Source organism: Ursus maritimus, unplaced genomic scaffold, assembly GCF_017311325.1.
Source record: "Ursus maritimus isolate PB19 unplaced genomic scaffold, ASM1731132v1 scaffold_21, whole genome shotgun sequence".
NCBI classification, from domain to species: Eukaryota; Metazoa; Chordata; class Mammalia; order Carnivora; family Ursidae; genus Ursus; species Ursus maritimus.
Window position 1 is genome coordinate 1,357,287 of NW_024424564.1, and position 16,357 is coordinate 1,373,643.

General features: G+C 61.8%; 2 protein-coding genes across 2 annotated transcripts in view; both read left to right on the forward strand.

The window, feature by feature from the left end:
• The window catches only part of LRP1 (LDL receptor related protein 1), an 83,131-nt gene extending 74,418 nt beyond the window's left edge, over positions 1-8,713 (forward strand). The window contains exons 75-89 of the mRNA XM_040637156.1: positions 2,242-2,361; positions 3,171-3,439; positions 3,990-4,168; positions 4,677-4,783; positions 5,032-5,148; positions 5,621-5,797; positions 5,926-6,066; positions 6,168-6,341; positions 6,621-6,782; positions 7,166-7,340; positions 7,512-7,613; positions 7,767-7,831; positions 7,943-8,033; positions 8,132-8,276; positions 8,443-8,713. Of these exons, the coding sequence (XP_040493090.1) occupies positions 2,242-2,361; positions 3,171-3,439; positions 3,990-4,168; positions 4,677-4,783; positions 5,032-5,148; positions 5,621-5,797; positions 5,926-6,066; positions 6,168-6,341; positions 6,621-6,782; positions 7,166-7,340; positions 7,512-7,613; positions 7,767-7,831; positions 7,943-8,033; positions 8,132-8,276; positions 8,443-8,583 (2,165 nt within the window). The 3' untranslated portion in view covers positions 8,584-8,713. The remainder of the gene's footprint in view (positions 1-2,241; positions 2,362-3,170; positions 3,440-3,989; positions 4,169-4,676; positions 4,784-5,031; positions 5,149-5,620; positions 5,798-5,925; positions 6,067-6,167; positions 6,342-6,620; positions 6,783-7,165; positions 7,341-7,511; positions 7,614-7,766; positions 7,832-7,942; positions 8,034-8,131; positions 8,277-8,442) is intronic.
• A 4,365-nt stretch (positions 8,714-13,078) lies between these two features.
• NXPH4 (neurexophilin 4) overlaps positions 13,079-16,357 on the forward strand; it is an 11,257-nt gene continuing 7,978 nt past the window's right edge. The window contains exon 1 of the mRNA XM_040637053.1: positions 13,079-13,135. Within this exon, the coding sequence (XP_040492987.1) occupies positions 13,079-13,135 (57 nt within the window). The remainder of the gene's footprint in view (positions 13,136-16,357) is intronic.

A 16,357-nucleotide genomic window follows, 5' to 3' on the forward strand; every position in this document is an offset into this window, starting at 1 on the left:
TGCAGATGGCTCAGATGAGGTGGGGAGGGAGAGCAGCCGGAGGGAGGGGTGGCCTCGGGAGGGGCGGGGTGGGACTGCAGGGGCCCCCCCATCTGACCAGGAGATCACGCCTGTGCCCACAGAAAGACTGCACTCCCCGTTGTGACATGGACCAGTTCCAGTGCAAGAGCGGCCACTGCATCCCCCTGCGCTGGCGCTGTGATGCGGATGCCGACTGCATGGACGGCAGCGACGAGGAGGCCTGTGGCACTGGCGGTGAGCCCCCCCACTATCCCCCGCCCCGGCGCGCGGCTCGGTCGCTGTCCTGTAGCGTTCTTTCTCTCCTGTGGTCACTGCTCATGCAAAAAATCGTTCCTAAGCACGTACCATGTGCCAGGCGCTGTCCTAGGCATTGGGTTAGAGCGGTGAACGAGACCCAGGGCCTCTGGGGACATTTTTGTGCAGGTTGTGCCCTCCACTACAGCACTTAGTCAAGGGGCCCGTTGGGCCCAAATCCAGCAGAAACCTGTTGGCTGGGTCCATCCAGGCTCCACAGCGCGAGTTCCCACAGGGCAGTTCCCGCTCACTTTCCTTTCCACTTCCTGGGGCTACGAAGCAGTGCCTGCCCCTGGCTCACCTGCCTGGGCTCAGTGGTCCAAGGCCACATGGTGAAGCTTGGGTAAAAGAAGCCTGGGGCTTGGAGCAGAGCTCCCCCACCCCCACCCGGATAGTGAGGACAGACGCTCTGGCTCTGCCCTGGTGGGCTGGAACCTAGGTCTCCTGACTCCCAGCCCAGTGCTCCACCTTTGTGCCTGCCACTGATGCCCTGCCACAAGCACCTGAGAAAGAGGGCCCCTAGACCTCTCCGTGCATGCTTCCCCCAAAAGACCTCTTCTTCTCCCCTAAACACCAGACGAGGCCGTTCTGCTCATCTGCCTGGCTGGTACAAAATTAGGAGGCCTGGGTTCATTCTGGCTGTACCACGGCTTGCCTATCCATCCCTCTGGGCCTCCGCCTGGAGGGAAGGGTGGGGGCAAGATCCTGCCGCGGGGAGCCAGCCTGGGGCTCAGGGCTCATTCTCGGCTCTTTCGGTCCGCCCTGCCCAGTGCGGACCTGCCCCCTGGACGAGTTCCAGTGCAACAACACGCTGTGCAAGCCGCTGGCCTGGAAGTGCGACGGCGAGGACGACTGCGGCGACAACTCCGACGAAAACCCGGAGGAGTGCGGTGAGGCGGGGGGCGGGGCCCTGGGGCAGGGGCGGGGCTCTCACGCTCCCCCGGGGCTCCAAGCCCGCCTCCCAGGCTGATTCTGGCTCGGTCCGCTCCCACCGCCGCAGCCCGGTTCGTGTGCCCTCCCAACCGGCCCTTCCGTTGCAAGAACGACCGCGTCTGCCTGTGGATCGGGCGCCAGTGCGACGGCACCGACAACTGTGGGGATGGGACTGACGAGGAGGACTGTGGTGAGCGGCGAGCCAGTGGGGGGAGCCTGGGGCCGGCGGGCGGGAGGTGGCCGTAGTTTGGGTGTGCACAGGGGCCTGGGGGGTGGGCCAAGCGCGAACTGCGCGCCCGGGAAGGAGGAGGGTCCATTGCCAGGAGCCCGGGGGCCCTTCCTTGGGAGAGAGAAGGCCCTGGAGAAAGCCCGGGAGGCTTCCTGGCGCCTAGGTGTCGAGGTGGAGACTGGGACTCTGAATGTTTAGCCAGCATCTTCCGAAGCCTGACAGCCCGCCGCAGGGCGTCCCTGTGGGAGGAGGCGGTGGGGTGGTGAATAGCCAGATCTGAAGACCCCGCCTTCCCCAGAGCCCCCCACGGCCCAGACCCCCCACTGCAAAGACAAGAAGGAGTTTCTGTGCCGGAACCAGCGCTGCCTGTCCTCCTCGCTGCGTTGCAACATGCTGGATGACTGCGGGGACGGCTCGGACGAGGAGGAATGCAGCATCGGTAAGCCCTGCGCGGGGCTGGGGGGCGGGGGCCTGTCGCGGGGCACAGAACCGAGGCCCCCGGCCCAGGGCGGCTTAGGGCAGGGGACCCGCTCTGTCCCCCGCAGACCCCAAGCTGACCAGCTGCGCCACCAACGCCAGCATCTGCGGGGATGAGGCCCGCTGCGTGCGCACCGAGAAAGCCGCCTACTGCGCCTGCCGCTCTGGCTTCCACATTGTGCCGGGCCAGCCCGGATGCCAGGGTAGGAAGGCGGGACTCGGAGGGGGCGGGCCGACACCCAGACGCTCCATGACACCGCCCCCCCCCCGCCCCGTGTAACCCCCAGACATCAACGAGTGCCTGCGCTTTGGCACCTGCTCGCAGCTCTGCAACAACACCAAGGGTGGCCACCTCTGCAGCTGCGCACGCAACTTCATGAAGACGCACAACACTTGCAAGGCCGAGGGTACGGCCAGCGGCCTGCGGAACAGGAGCGGGTGGGGCTACGCGGCACCGGGATGTAAACCCAGGCGGCCTTGTGGGAGGGGATGTGCCCACGGAGGGAACCCCAGACCCACCGGTCAGCGGGGCGCGGAGCGTGCTGGTTTGGGGGTTGGCTCATCCTAGGAAGTTTGGGGTGGTGGCAGCACACCTATATCCCACATGTGCCTCCTCACCCACCACTCCCCTGAGGCGAGCACACAGACACATCACCACACAGTCATGCGTACCCCATTCACTTTTTATCTTCAGCTTTAGCGGGGTGTAACTGACAAAATCGTCAGGTATTTAATGTGTACGGGTGATGGTTTGATGTATGTACACCTTGTGAAAGGTTTCCTAACATTGAGTTAACACAACTGTCATCTCATGTATTTACCTTCTTGGGGGGCAATGAGAGCACAGAAGTTCTACTCTGCCGTGTCCTTTGGCGCACGCCTGCACCTGCCTGAGTACAGACACCCCCAGACAGCCGTGCACGCACCCATGTACCCACGAGGGCATATGTGTATACACAGCCCCACCATGCACGCCCACAAGCACCAATCAGACAGCATGTGGCAGAGAGTGCTGATGCCAGCCCGAGACTATGAGGAGGCCGAAGTTCCTGGGGCTGGAGAGGCCCAGAGGGTTTTCCGGAGTGGCAGGTCATACCAGATGAGCTCAGGGAAGGAGAGGAGGGAGCCTGTCCCAGCAGCAGGCCCAGCATCCCCCAGTCTGGCCTCCCACCTCTGCCTTTTCCCGCACCCAACACCTGGCCTCTTGCCCATCCAGGCTCTGAGTATCAGGTCCTCTACATCGCCGATGACAATGAGATCCGCAGCCTGTTCCCCAGTCACCCCCATTCGGCTTACGAGCAGGCCTTCCAGGGTGACGAGAGTGTCCGCATTGATGCCATGGATGTCCACGTCAAAGCCGGCCGTGTCTATTGGACCAACTGGCACACGGGCACCATCTCCTACCGCAGCCTGCCACCTGCCGCACCTCCCACCACTTCCAACCGCCACCGGCGACAGATTGACCGGGGTGTCACCCACCTCAATGTGAGCACCCCACCTGGGATGGGATCCACAGATTGGGTGGGAAGATGGCAAAGAGCAGACGGTTCAGAGCAGGGTTTGAAAAGGCCAGTGGAAGGGGGCAAAGGGCGAGGCTGGCAGGCAGGGCAGTCAGGATCGTGTTGCGGGCACGATGACAGGTGGGCAGAGCGATGCCAGTTGTCGGTAGTTGGCTCTGCCACATCGCAGCCCAAGGTGGCGGGGTATAGTGGGCACACTGGCTTTGAGCCTCAGAGCCACATTCAGCTCCTGAGGGTCACTGCCCCCCGCTGTGTCGATCTTGGCCACTCATTTGACCTCTTTGGGCCTCACTTCATTCCTCAGTAGAGCAAGGTAATAATGTCTAATCCAGCAAAACATGGGAAAGCTCTAAGTATGGCTCATAAGGTAAGTGTCAGCAAGTCTCTTCAAAATCAGAGACCTGGCCCTCTGCCTGGGCTGACTTTTTAGCAGGGACAAGCTGGCAGGTGGTGGTGGGGATAATGGCAGGAAGACAAATGTGGTAGCCCCTGAAATTGTCACCCCCTCCATTCAGATTTCAGGGCTGAAGATGCCAAGGGGTATCGCCATCGACTGGGTGGCTGGGAACGTGTACTGGACGGACTCGGGCCGAGATGTGATTGAGGTCGCACAAATGAAGGGCGAGAACCGCAAGACGCTCATCTCGGGCATGATCGACGAGCCCCACGCCATTGTGGTGGACCCGCTGAGGGGGTGTGCAAGGGTCCTCCTGGGGGGAGGCATCCGGGCTGGTGCTAGGAAGCCCCTGGGAGGGGGGTGCGTACCCAATATCCCCAAGCACGTCCTTCCCCTTCCAGACCACCCTGAGATCAGAGTCCTCCTCCAACCGTTGCGTCTTCGGGCCACCCCCAGCTCTGGCCCTCCCCAGTGCTGCCTTTGCCAGAACTCCCAGCTGGCCTGCTGGGTAGGGGCCTGACCCCCACTTGGCTGGCTGTCATGTGCAGCCAGGTTCCGGCTCCTGCTCCAGGGGGCACTTCTGCCCACTTAGATGACTCTGGATCAGCACATGTGGTTTTAGAGTAAAAGATCCTTAACCTGGGCAGAGAGCTGACTCCCCTGGTTTTCTCTGGAGGAGGTAGACAGGACATCCTCCTCCCAATACCCAGGAGTCCCTGTGCCCAAGCCATAAGCTGGTGGCCCACTTTGCTCAGCCTCCGCTGGCAGCCCTGGGTCCTACCCACACTGACTTCTCCTTCCCCAGCACCATGTACTGGTCAGACTGGGGCAATCACCCCAAAATTGAAACAGCAGCAATGGATGGGACCCTTCGGGAGACACTGGTACAGGACAACATCCAATGGCCCACAGGTCTGTGGCAGCAGGGGGCAAGGGATGTGGGAGGGGTGGGCTTCCTGAGCCTGAGGTCACATGAAAGACAGGAGGGGAAGGGGCTTGGACTGGGATGGACAATGAGTCATGGAGGCTTTTCCCAGATGTGACTAGGAGTGGTCGTGGGAACAGGATGGAGCTGTCCCAAACACGGAGACAGTTCTGCTTTTCCTCGAGCCTAGGGTGGGAGAGGCTGGGCCTTCACAATGCTCTCTGCCTCCCCCCAGGCCTGGCTGTGGATTATCACAATGAACGGCTCTACTGGGCAGATGCCAAGCTCTCAGTCATTGGCAGCATCCGGCTCAATGGCACAGACCCCATCGTGGCTGCTGACAGCAAACGAGGTCAGCATCTGAGAGCAGCCTCAGCTGGCCCTGCCCTCGGGCCTCTTGTCCTTCCCACTGAGTCCAAGGCCTCACCCAGCACCTGCCATCCTCCTCATGCAGGTGCCTGGCAGTCCTGCAGTGCCTTCCAGGCCTTGCCCCCCTCCCCCCTCCCCCGAGCTGGACTCCCCCTGTACCCTCTGGCCCATTTGCCCATTCATTCATTCCACCAGTGAGCATTGAGCTGCATGGAGACAACAGAGGTGAGAGGAGGAGCTTAGTAAATGTAGGGAGAGGGAGCAGAAGTCGATCGTGATCCCAGAAGTGTAGGGCTGATGGAACCTTCTGCCATTAGTGGCCGCAAGAGGAGGAACAGGTTGGGGGGAGTTCTGTTTGGGATGTGTTGAGTTCGGGGTGCCTGGGAGCCATGGGAGCCGGTGTCCTGGAGAGTGACCAGGACCTGAGTCCCCTCTGAGTCTACCTCCTCCCCCAGGCCTAAGTCACCCCTTCAGCATCGATGTCTTCGAGGATTACATCTATGGTGTTACCTACATTAATAATCGTGTCTTCAAGATCCATAAGTTTGGACACAGCCCCTTGATCAACCTGACGGGGGGCCTGAGCCACGCCTCTGACGTGGTCCTATACCATCAACATAAGCAGCCCGAAGGTAGGCATAGAGGGCAGGCCGGGGGGCAGAGTCTCCAGGCTATCGCCTCAGGTCTCAGTGGGTGGAGGGGGGGAAGGTTCTGGGTCCCCAAGGCTCAGCATCCTCCCACCCCCTGCCCACACCTGCAGTGACCAACCCCTGTGACCGCAAGAAGTGTGAGTGGCTCTGCCTGCTGAGCCCCAGTGGGCCTGTCTGCACCTGTCCCAACGGGAAGCGGCTGGACAATGGCACCTGCGTGGCCGTGCCCTCGCCCACGCCCCCGCCAGATGGTATGCTCGTGCCCCTCCCACGTCCCAACCCCGGCCCCAGGACCCTGTGCCCCGTGACCCCTGAGTTCCCCTCTTTCCCTGGCTCTGTGCCCTTCCTGCAGCTCCTCGACCCGGAACCTGTAACCTGCAGTGCTTCAACGGCGGCAGCTGCTTCCTCAACGCGCGGAGGCAGCCCAAGTGCCGCTGCCAGCCCCGGTACACGGGTGACAAGTGCGAGCTGGACCAGTGCTGGGAATACTGTCGCAACGGAGGCACCTGCGCAGCCTCCCCCTCCGGTATGGCCTTCAGCTCTCCTGCCAAGCCTGCTCCCACTCCTCGGCCCCTTGGCCACCTCGGGCGAATCCCCAGCCGCGTCCCCGCCTGTCCTCCCCGGCTTCACCTCTGCCTCCCCTCACGCCTCACGCCTCTAGCCCACGGCCTCAGGCCCCAGCCCCCAGTACCCCGTCCCCTCTGCCGGCCGCCTTCCGCCTGGGTCCTCCCAGCTCTGCTCCCCCCGCAGCAGGGCCGGCGCTGCAGTGGGGCCACAGCCCCGCTCACACATCCTCTCCCGCCAGGCATGCCCACGTGCCGGTGCCCCACGGGCTTCACGGGCCCAAAATGCACCCAGCAGGTGTGTGCGGGCTACTGTGCCAACAACAGCACCTGCACTGTCAACCAGGGCAACCAGCCCCAGTGCCGATGTCTCCCTGGCTTCCTGGGGGACCGCTGCCAGTACCGTGAGTGAGCCATCCCCGGGCCCGGGGGCGGGCGGAGGCTAGGCTGCTGGTCGCAGGGGCGTGCTTTAGGGACGGAGGCCGTTCAAGGCTCAGGCGGGCTCAGGTGGCTCCCCCGTAGAGGTGTGCACACTTCCCTCAAGGTGGTGAGCCTTCTGGCATCAGGACTATTCAAGTGAAAGCTGTGCCCTGTCAGGCTCTCTGGGGATGTCCTTATGCTCTGAGTCTGCAACGGGGGGAGGGGGCCCAGGGAGCTCAGGAGGAGGTGGGAGTCACCTAAAAGACGTGGGGGTCCCCTTAGGGGTCCAGCCGCCCCCACCCACAACCTGCGGAGGACCCTCATGAGGGTGGGGCTTGAGGCACTCCTCTTCCACCCCCAACCACAGGGCAGTGCTCGGGCTACTGCGAGAACTTGGGCACGTGCCAGATGGCCGCGGACGGCTCCCGGCAGTGCCGCTGCACCGCCTACTTCGAGGGACCAAGGTGTGAGGTGGACAAGTGCAGCCGCTGTCTCGACGGAGCCTGCGTGGTCAACAAGCAGAGTGGGGACGTCACCTGCAAGTGAGTGGGGCCTGCCCCCACAGTTCTGCCTGGCCTCGACCCTGCCCTGCCCCCGCCTCGTGCTCCCCGGCCTGTTCCTCCCGCTCTGCCCCTTCGTCAGCGCCTCAGCCACCCCTCCCCACCCTGCCCTGCCCCTGCTCAGCCCACTCAACGTGTCACTCCTTCCTGCAGCTGCTCAGATGGCCGGGTGGCCCCCAGCTGTCTGACCTGCGTCGGCCACTGCAGCAACGGTGGTTCCTGCACCATGAACAGCAAAATGATGCCTGAGTGCCAGTGAGTTGGGCCCGAGCCTTCCCGAGACCTAGCTCATCCCCACCCCTCCCCAAATCTGAGCAGGGACACTCAGATCCTGTGGTCCCTCCCAATTCCCTGGCGGCCATGGCTGTGAAGGTCACGCCTGCTCAGGTCTGCCCCTCCTGTCTACAGGTGCCCACCCCACATGGCAGGACCCCGGTGTGAGGAGCAGGTGGTCAGCCAACAGCAGCCTGGACGTAGGTGGCAGGGTATGGGGAGACAGAGCTTCAGGGCCTGGAGCAGGGAGATTTTGGCCTCCGGTTTTCCCTGAACCTCTCCGACTCCGTTTCTCACCTCCTCCCCTCCAGATATGGCGTCCATCCTAATCCCTCTGCTGTTGCTGCTGCTCATGCTTCTGGTAGCTGGAGTGGTATTCTGGTACAAGCGGCGAGTCCGAGGGTGAGTGATGGAGATTCTGGAAAATGCTGGCTCTTAGTTTACCATCCTAGCCTTGCGCTCATAGAATCCCTGCCCCCATAAAATCCTGCTTCCCCCAGGGCTAAGGGCTTCCAGCACCAGCGGATGACCAACGGGGCCATGAATGTGGAGATTGGGAACCCCACCTATAAGATGTATGAAGGCGGGGAGCCTGATGATGTAGGGGGCCTACTGGATGCTGACTTTGCACTGGATCCTGACAAGGTGGGCCGGGAGGACAGGAGAGGAGGCTTCCAAAGTAAAGACAAGAGGCTGTGGGTGGGGTGACGAAGGGCACTGGGTTGGATGATGGAATGGAGGTGGGAGGCAGGGCACCTGGGCCACAGTTCCCATCCCCTGAGCCCCACTTGAACCCTCTGTCACCTTGCAGCCCACCAACTTCACCAACCCCGTGTACGCCACACTCTACATGGGTGGTCACGGCAGCCGCCACTCCCTGGCCAGCACGGACGAGAAGCGAGAACTCCTGGGCCGGGGCCCTGAGGACGAGATAGGGGACCCCTTGGCATAGGGTCCCGACCACTGGACTCACCCCAGAGAGCCTCCTGCCCCCTGCCAGAGAAGTCCTTCGATGAGCCCCCTCCTGCCCAGCCAGCCCTTCCCCGGCCCTGCCGGGGTGTATAAATGTAAAAATGAAGGAATTACTTTTTATATGTGAGTGAGCAAGTGAGCAAGCGAGCACAGTATTATCTCTTTCCGTTCTCCTCCTTCCTGCCTGCTCCTCAGCACCCCCCTCATGCTGCCTTCAGGGAGGGGGGCAGGGAGGGCTCTGGGGGCTCCCGCGGCTCACAGGTACCTGCCTCCCACCTTCCACCAAAATGCACCCCCACTGGGAGAGCTGGTGGTGCTGCCTCCCCCTCCCTGTATGAGACACTTTTTCAAGGCTCTCCCCTCTCCCGCCCCACCCCCACTCTCATCCCTCTCAGCTCCCTGAGGGCTCATTCTGGGGAGGGAGAGTCCTTTGCTGCCCCTGTCTGGAAGACTTGGCTCTGGCCGAGGTAGCAAGGAAAGGATGGAATTTTTTAGTTCGTCCTGGGGGAGGCCATTCCATGCGCCAGCCGCCACTCTGGGGCACCTCTGAGGTGGCCATACTCAGTACCCCTCCCAGACAGGCCCTCCCCCTCTCCAGTGCTCCCACCGTGGCTCCCAGGGCTGGAGACTTTCTTTGGTAAACGGTCCCCCAGCCTCCCCCACCCTCCCCTGGGGATGAGGAGAAGGTGGGGCACACCCAGAAACGGCAAGCGGGCAGCCCCGCTTTGGGGACATGAACGTTTTAATAATTTTTGCTGAATTCCTTTACAACTAAATAACACAGATATTGTTATAAATAAAATTGTAAAAAAAGAAAAAAAGCCGCTTGTGTCTCCCTGTGAGTGTGACTCCGGCAGCTGGGCTGTGCTTGCCTGCTTCAGCCACCAGAGGGAGGCCTGCTCTGCGCTAGAGGCGGGCTGGAGCTTCTGGTCTTCAGCGCCCTTCTCCCTGCGCTCCCTCCCTCTCCATCTGGCTTAGCCCCGGGAAGGGGGTGGCGCTGGACTTGAGGAGGAAGACCTGCTTCTCCTGGCTGTGTGACCTTGAGCCAGAGACTTTACCTTTCCGGATCTCGTATTTTCTCTGGCTCCAGAACGGTACCTCCAAAATCTGTTTCTCTGCATTCTCACTTATGGGTCGCACCACCAGCCCTCCCCCAAACGATCTCCCACAGTGAGAAATCCCACCACAAGAATTGAACACACTGGGGTTGTGAAGGGCTTTCTAATCAGGGTGTTCCCACACAGCTCTTTCTGCCTGAGTTTGCTCTTGAAGCGCTAACATCCTCATGGAGACTAATTAATCAGATGCCAAGAGTAGAACTCTAGATTCAGGAGAAGGGGGGTGCCCCTGGACTGAAGGAGAGCTGGGAAGACCAGTTTGCCAGGCCCCACTGGCCACCAACAGATCCAGCTCGCCAATCATTTTAGACATCCCAGGGATGGGGTCCCAGGTCTACCTCAACCCTCACCCAGAGAGGGGAACCTCTTGTAGAAAGTCACACAGCTTTACACTGTCCAAGACTGAGAGAGAGAGCACCGCTCTCCCCTTAGCAGCAAACGTGAGCTGGGGGGGGGGGGGCATCTGCAAGCACTGGAAGAACCGTTACCCAGCTCCCAAACTACGTTGCTTTCTGCCTCCCTCCCCTGTTGTCAACTTCCTCAGCTTATTCTTTTCTTGAGGAAGCTTTGGGTCTAGGCACCTCTAGAAACAAGAACCCCCCCTTCCCTCTTAGCCTGGAGATCCCAACTCCAGCCTCTGCCGCCAAGCCAGTTCTGAGATCATCCAGTGTCTGGGGCACCCCAGAGCCCCAGGGCAGAGCCACTCTGCTGGGAAAAAGCCTCCTCGGCGATGGCTTAGGAAGGTTTGTGGCCTCATCTGTCCACCAGGTGGCGTAAGCACTCCTGCAGTGCTGCTCACCCTTAAGCCCAGCACAGCCCCCTCCCCAACACTAATTATGCACCTGCAGGCGGACCCCAGCCTAGCCTCTCACTTCCTTCCCTCGGGCTATTCTGCCACACCCCCTCCACCCTCCGCCAGCCGGCTCCCCTCCCTCCCCCTGCGCCTGCCTGCTCCCCACCACCCCTAGCCCCACCCCCTCGCTCCCTCCCTCTGCCAGCCGTGCATCTGGCGCCCCCAGGGAGCCACTGATTCTCTGCCTGTCGCCTCAAGATCCTGGGCAGAGCGAGAGGGGCCCCCAGCTGCGGCTTGGAACACACACCCCTCCAGTCAGCTTCCTCCCTCTGCCCGTCAGGAGTCAGGACCGGCCAGGAAAGGGTCTACCAGGAGGCAGTCCTCGAACTCCTCACCTGGCAAGGACAGCGGGCCTAAGACAGAGATGGAGAAGAGACAGGGGCTGAGGCTGAAACAGACAGAATGAGAGACAGAGATACGGAGATGGAGAGATGCAAGGGCAGAGGCAAAGACCCAGAGACGGGAGTGGTTTGTGTGTGTGTGTGTGTGTGTGTGTGTGTGTGTGTGTGTGTAGCTGGAGACAGAAGGAGGTGACCTAAGACTAGCAAAAGGAGAAGAGATGATGTGGGTCAGGACTCCAGAAGATCAAGACCCTAGTGATGGGCTGCTACCCTGGGTACCCTAGGCCTGGGTGTACCCACTGGCCCTGTCAACTACCTCACAGCAGCCCCCCTGCTTGGCACCTGGGCTCAGGATTCTGGTTGGAGCCTTGGGGCGTTGGGCCTGGCCATTCCTGCCCCTTCCAGCCTCTCTCCTCTCTGCCCCATCTGCACCCAGGTTCCTGCCTCCTGGCTTCTGTCTGTCTCTCTGGGTGTCTCTGTGTCTGCCTCATCTTCTCAGCATCGCTGATCCTTTTCTGTTGTCACATCTTTGTATCTGAATATCTCTTTGTATGTGGCTGGGCTTGTCTTTTGGACTGCCAAGGCCCGCGTACACCTGTGTGTGTCCATCTCTGTCTGTGGATGTTTGTCTCTCTGCCAAGGCAAGGAAGGGGGTTGGGGTCCGACTACCTGGCTGGGTGTGCTCGTCTCCTGCTGCAAGTGTGCATTTGTCTCTCTGTCTACGCGTGCTCCTGTGTGTGTGTGTGTGTGTGTGTATGTGTAAACTGAGTGTGTCCATCCGTGTGTGTCAGTGTGCCTCTAGGTGTGCACCTGCCTGCATGTGTGTGCTGGTCTCTGCATGAACGTGTTTCACTCCGCCTGTGTGCTCCCCTCTATGGTGTGGCCTGCCCCTGTGAATGCATCTGCGTGCATGCCTGGGGGGATATGTTGGTGTCTCAGGATATGCATCTGTCTCTCTATCTCTTTGCTTGTCCCCATCTCTCACTGTCTAGGTGTCAGTCATACCACAACCTCAGCCACAGCCTCAGTGCATAGCAACAGCTGACAGCTGAAGACTCCTCGGGCAGGGAAGAGAGCGAGACTAGGGGGAGGAGAGAGCCGAGCGGATGAAGAAACAGCCAAGAGGATAGGGACGGAGACAAGGCTGGGGCTGGGGACAGAGACAAGGGCAGAGACAGAAAAGGAAAGGGACAAGGACCGAGAAGAGCTGATGGTGAAAGATGGGACAGTGGAAGGGAAAGGATAGAGGCTGCACCAAGAGGCTGGGCAGGCTGCGCTGAGGGGACTTCCTTCCCCACCCCCCTGCAGGGACTCTCTGGGACGCGCGGGGGTCAGCGGTGGGAGGCGAGGGGCAAAAGTGGATGGCCGGTCCAGCAGAAGGGGCCGGAGCCCGCGGAGGTGCCTTGGGGGCCGGGGTGGGGGAAGCGGGCGCCGTTTGTCAGCCCTATTGACAGACGTGATGGGGTTTCCGTCCGTGATCAATGATTCTCATCTCCGGGCCGAATGAGCCGCGGGGCGCCCATCCATCCCCGTCAGCGCCGCGCGGCCGCAGCCGCCCGAGGCCCCGCCCGCCCTCACCTCGGCCCCTGCCCGGCTCCTGCCCCGGACCCACCTTAGCCTGGAGCCTAGAAGGGGCCCGGAACACCGAGGGACCCTGGTCTTGTGGGGCCGCTGAGCCTCGCTGGGCTCCTGCTCCGCTGTGCACCCCTTCGGGAACAGGGTCCCAGAGCCTCGAGCCCCACGCCCTGCCCCATTCCTCGTCGGTGCACAAACGTAGCCCCTCGGGTACACGACCCCTAGGCCCCGCAGCCCTCTGCGCTTCGCACCTGGGCCGGGGGCGTGTCCGGGGCGTGTCGGGGTGAAAGTCACCTTCGGTGCCCCCAGCTGGGCGGGAGGGGGCGCGCGGGGCGCGGCCGGGATTGGAGCGACGCGGAGCCCCGCCCCCCCCGCCCGCCCGAGTCCGACCCAACTTTCTCCCCCGCCCGCGCCCCGCCCCCAGCGCCGAGCTCCGCTCCTCTCGCTCAGTCCGCGCGGGCCGCGCCGCCTGCTCCCGCCGCTCCGGCAGCCACCCCACGGCGCGCCAGCCCGGGGCCCCTCGCCCCCAAGCCCGGCTCCGGCCTGCCCGGGACCCGTCCCGCCCGCCCCGCTCCGCGGCCCGGGAAGATGAGGCTGCTCCCGGAATGGCTTCTCTTGCTCTTTGGTCCGTGGCTCCTGAGGAAGGTAAGGGCAAGCTGGGCTGGAGCGGGAGCGCCGGGGTCCGGGACGCAAAGGTCCCAGAGTGCGAGGGGCTCCGTGCGCCCGCCCCGCCCCCCGCGCGGAGCGTCCCAACTTTGCGCGGCGCTGGGGGCGCGGACAGACAGACTCCCCGATCCAGGACAGGTGCTCTCCCAGCCCAAGTTGGCTGAGGGGTGGGGGTGGGTGCCGGGGTGGAGGCCCGACTTGGATCTGGCTCCCGGCTTGGCGGGGGAGGGGACGAAGCCCGACCCGCGAGTGCGCCAGACTGAGCGGGAGTGCGAGACAGACAGACAAGCCAGCAGGGTGTCAGCCTTGCCGTCTTTCCTCGCCAACCTCGCTCGCCTTCCGTGCTGTCTGTCCTTCCACCCCTCCACCCCGCCTTCCCATCTCTCTTCTCCGCACTTGTCACAATGCCAGGTGGGCACTGTGTTCCGAGCATACAGGACCCGAACACAAGCGCGCACACAGATTCGGCCGAACTTGGCTAGATCTCCCATCACATTTCCCGCGGAGACACCTTCTCCCCTGCACAAACCTCACAGACACACCCCTCTCTCGCGCCCAGCTGATGAGGGTGGGGGCTGTCTGGAAGGGGAGTCTCTCTTCCTGTGCTCTCCTTGCTCCCACATCCCACGGCTGCCTCTTTTCCCCCAGGCTCTGGGGCCAGGACCAAGGCTGAGGAGGCCCAGATTTGAGCTGCCTCCCTCCCAACTTGGAAGCTTCAACTCCTGAACGCAGTGTGCTCCTATGTGCTGGTGTGGGGTGTGGGTCAGCATGTGCACCTGTGTGCACGTGTGTCTGGGGCACCCAGGCTTGGGTATCTAGTGCTGAGGTGCAGGGCGCATGTGTAAGCTAGTGTGGTGTGTGGCGTTGGCTTGGAAGGGGTGAGTGCAAGCGCCTGCTTCACAGTGCCCTGCTGTGTGACCCCCGATGGGGGCCTAGGCCCTGGACCCCGGCGGCTCCTTTCATCACCTCCTTGCCCCTGCCTGTGACTTTTCTGTTTCCTGCACCCTGACTGTGACTTACCTAGCTTGGGGGCAGGCAGGTAGCTTCCTAAACCCCTACTCCCTGCACCCCAGCCCCTAGCCCCCGCGGCATCTGGAAGGGGTGTAGTCCCCCTACCTTTCCCCTGCCAACACTTGGACCCCACCTGCTCATTGAAATGGAACTCAGCAACTCCAGCAGGGTAGGGGCTGCCCTTGTGAAGCTGGGGATTGAGCTTCCCGATTCTCCCAAATGCGCCTGGTGACCTTGAGGGGCTGGAATGTGGGAAGAGGGGCCCCCTCCACAAAACTGCTTCCACTGGCAGGAGCTCCCTTCGGACTCGCTGCCCAGCTCTGCCCTTAGCGTCCTGCAGGAAGGGGCCTGGGCCCCACAAGCCTTCTGTGTATGTGAAGGCCTGGGGGAGAGGAGGTAAGGATGCTACTCCCTTGCCCCTCCTTTGTACTTCCTCCCCACTCTCCTCTCCACTCTCCCCATCAAGTAAACTCCCCCGTGGACAGATCTGGTTTAATTTCCTTTGCCCCCTGAAGGGGAATGAAACATCTGGTGGAGACTTGAAGGCGAGTAAGGCTGAGGATGTGAGCGATGGGGATCTATCTGAGCGTGTGTGAGCTGCAGCTGTGGGTCTCTGTGTTGGAGTCGGTGGGTGAGAGTGTATCTGCCGTTTAGTCCAGCTTGTGTGCAAGTGAGAATCCGTGTTGACACTCGTGTAAGGACTGTGCGTGTGTGCATCAGTGTAATCGTACAGCAGAGTGTGTGTAGAGAAGTGTTTGTGTATCCAAGTACCTATCTGTGTGTGCTTGTGTGCACTTGGGAGTGCAGTGTGGGCACATGTGCGTGTCCCACGGTGGGTCTCCAAGTGCATTTGTGTGCTGGGCCGCATGTGTTGCCTGTAGGTAAGTCTCCCGGGTTTGTGAGTGTCTGTGTGCTTGTGGTTTTGAGTGCCTTCGAGTGTGGGTTTGGGATTGTGTTCATGTATCCGAGTGTGGCTTATATGTGTGTGCGCTCAGGGCTGTCTCAGTGCCAGGCCTGGTAGTATGTTGACATGGTAAGAGGCTGGTGGGGGACAATTTACAAGGTAGCTCTTTGGAAAACCCTAGTTGTCCAACGCTAACAACCCTGCCTCCCCCCCACACACACCTGCCCCTTCTCCTGGGCCTGGGACTCCTGGCTTCTGCTGCCCATGGGGCTGTGGCCTCTTCGCCAGACCTTCTTCAGGATCTTTCTGATAAGGTCTCTGACTCCTCTCCCCCCTCTGTCTCTTGTCTTCCCCACCCCTTGTCAAAGCAGCTGCCTACTGGGAGAAGCAGCAGGCGATCAATAGTCACTAATCACTAATCACTAATTACTAATTAGCTGGGGGAGGGCAGGGGCGGGGCCCTGTGGGACCTCCCAGCTCTATCCAGCCTCAGGGAAGGATTAGGCGTAAGCGAGACTCTCAGAGCTGGCGGGCCCCAGACCTGCATCTAGCCACCTCCTCCTGCCTCATACCCCTCTCCAGCCCCCCCTCCCCCGCTAATCTCTGGCTGGGCCACTTAGGCACGTGCAGCCTGGGCTAGGGCCCAGAGCTTGGCGGGGATTTGGGGGTAATCAGGGGCCGCAGCTGGGCCAGGGGCACAGGAGAAGGGGGGCGCTGTGACAGCTCCCTTGGGCCAGAGCCTGCATGTATGAGAGAGGTACCCGTTGGAAAGGAGAATTTAGAGGGTCATGGGTTGGGGTGGGGGAGGAACTGGAGATCCAGGACTGGGTGACTGGGGAAGAGGTGAGGTAATTGGGAGACAGAAACAAGGTAATGAAGGGTCACTGGGGTCAGAGTCGAGGTCACTGGGAAGGGGAGAGATAAATGTTGAAAAAGACCAGGTAAGTGGAGGGGGCATCCCAGGGCTCAGAGATGAAGTCATTGTCAAGGAGATGGGGAACTTTGAACAGAGCCCTGCAACTCCACATGGGTGGGGTCTAGGAAGGGGACAGGGTAACAGAGAGGGCAGGGTCAAGGGGTAGGGGTCCCAGGGCTCAAGCACGGCCGGCGCAGCGGGGAGTCGCGGGGGGTGGAAATGGGGAGCAGGGAGCGCTGCCTTGAGCGCTAGAAATTGGCGAGTCTCCCCCTCTCCCTCTCCTGCCCCTCCTCCACCTCCACCCCGCCCACTCCCCCTCCGGCTCCGGCTTCGGGAAATTACATCCCCGCTCCGCGGCTCCCCCCCCCCC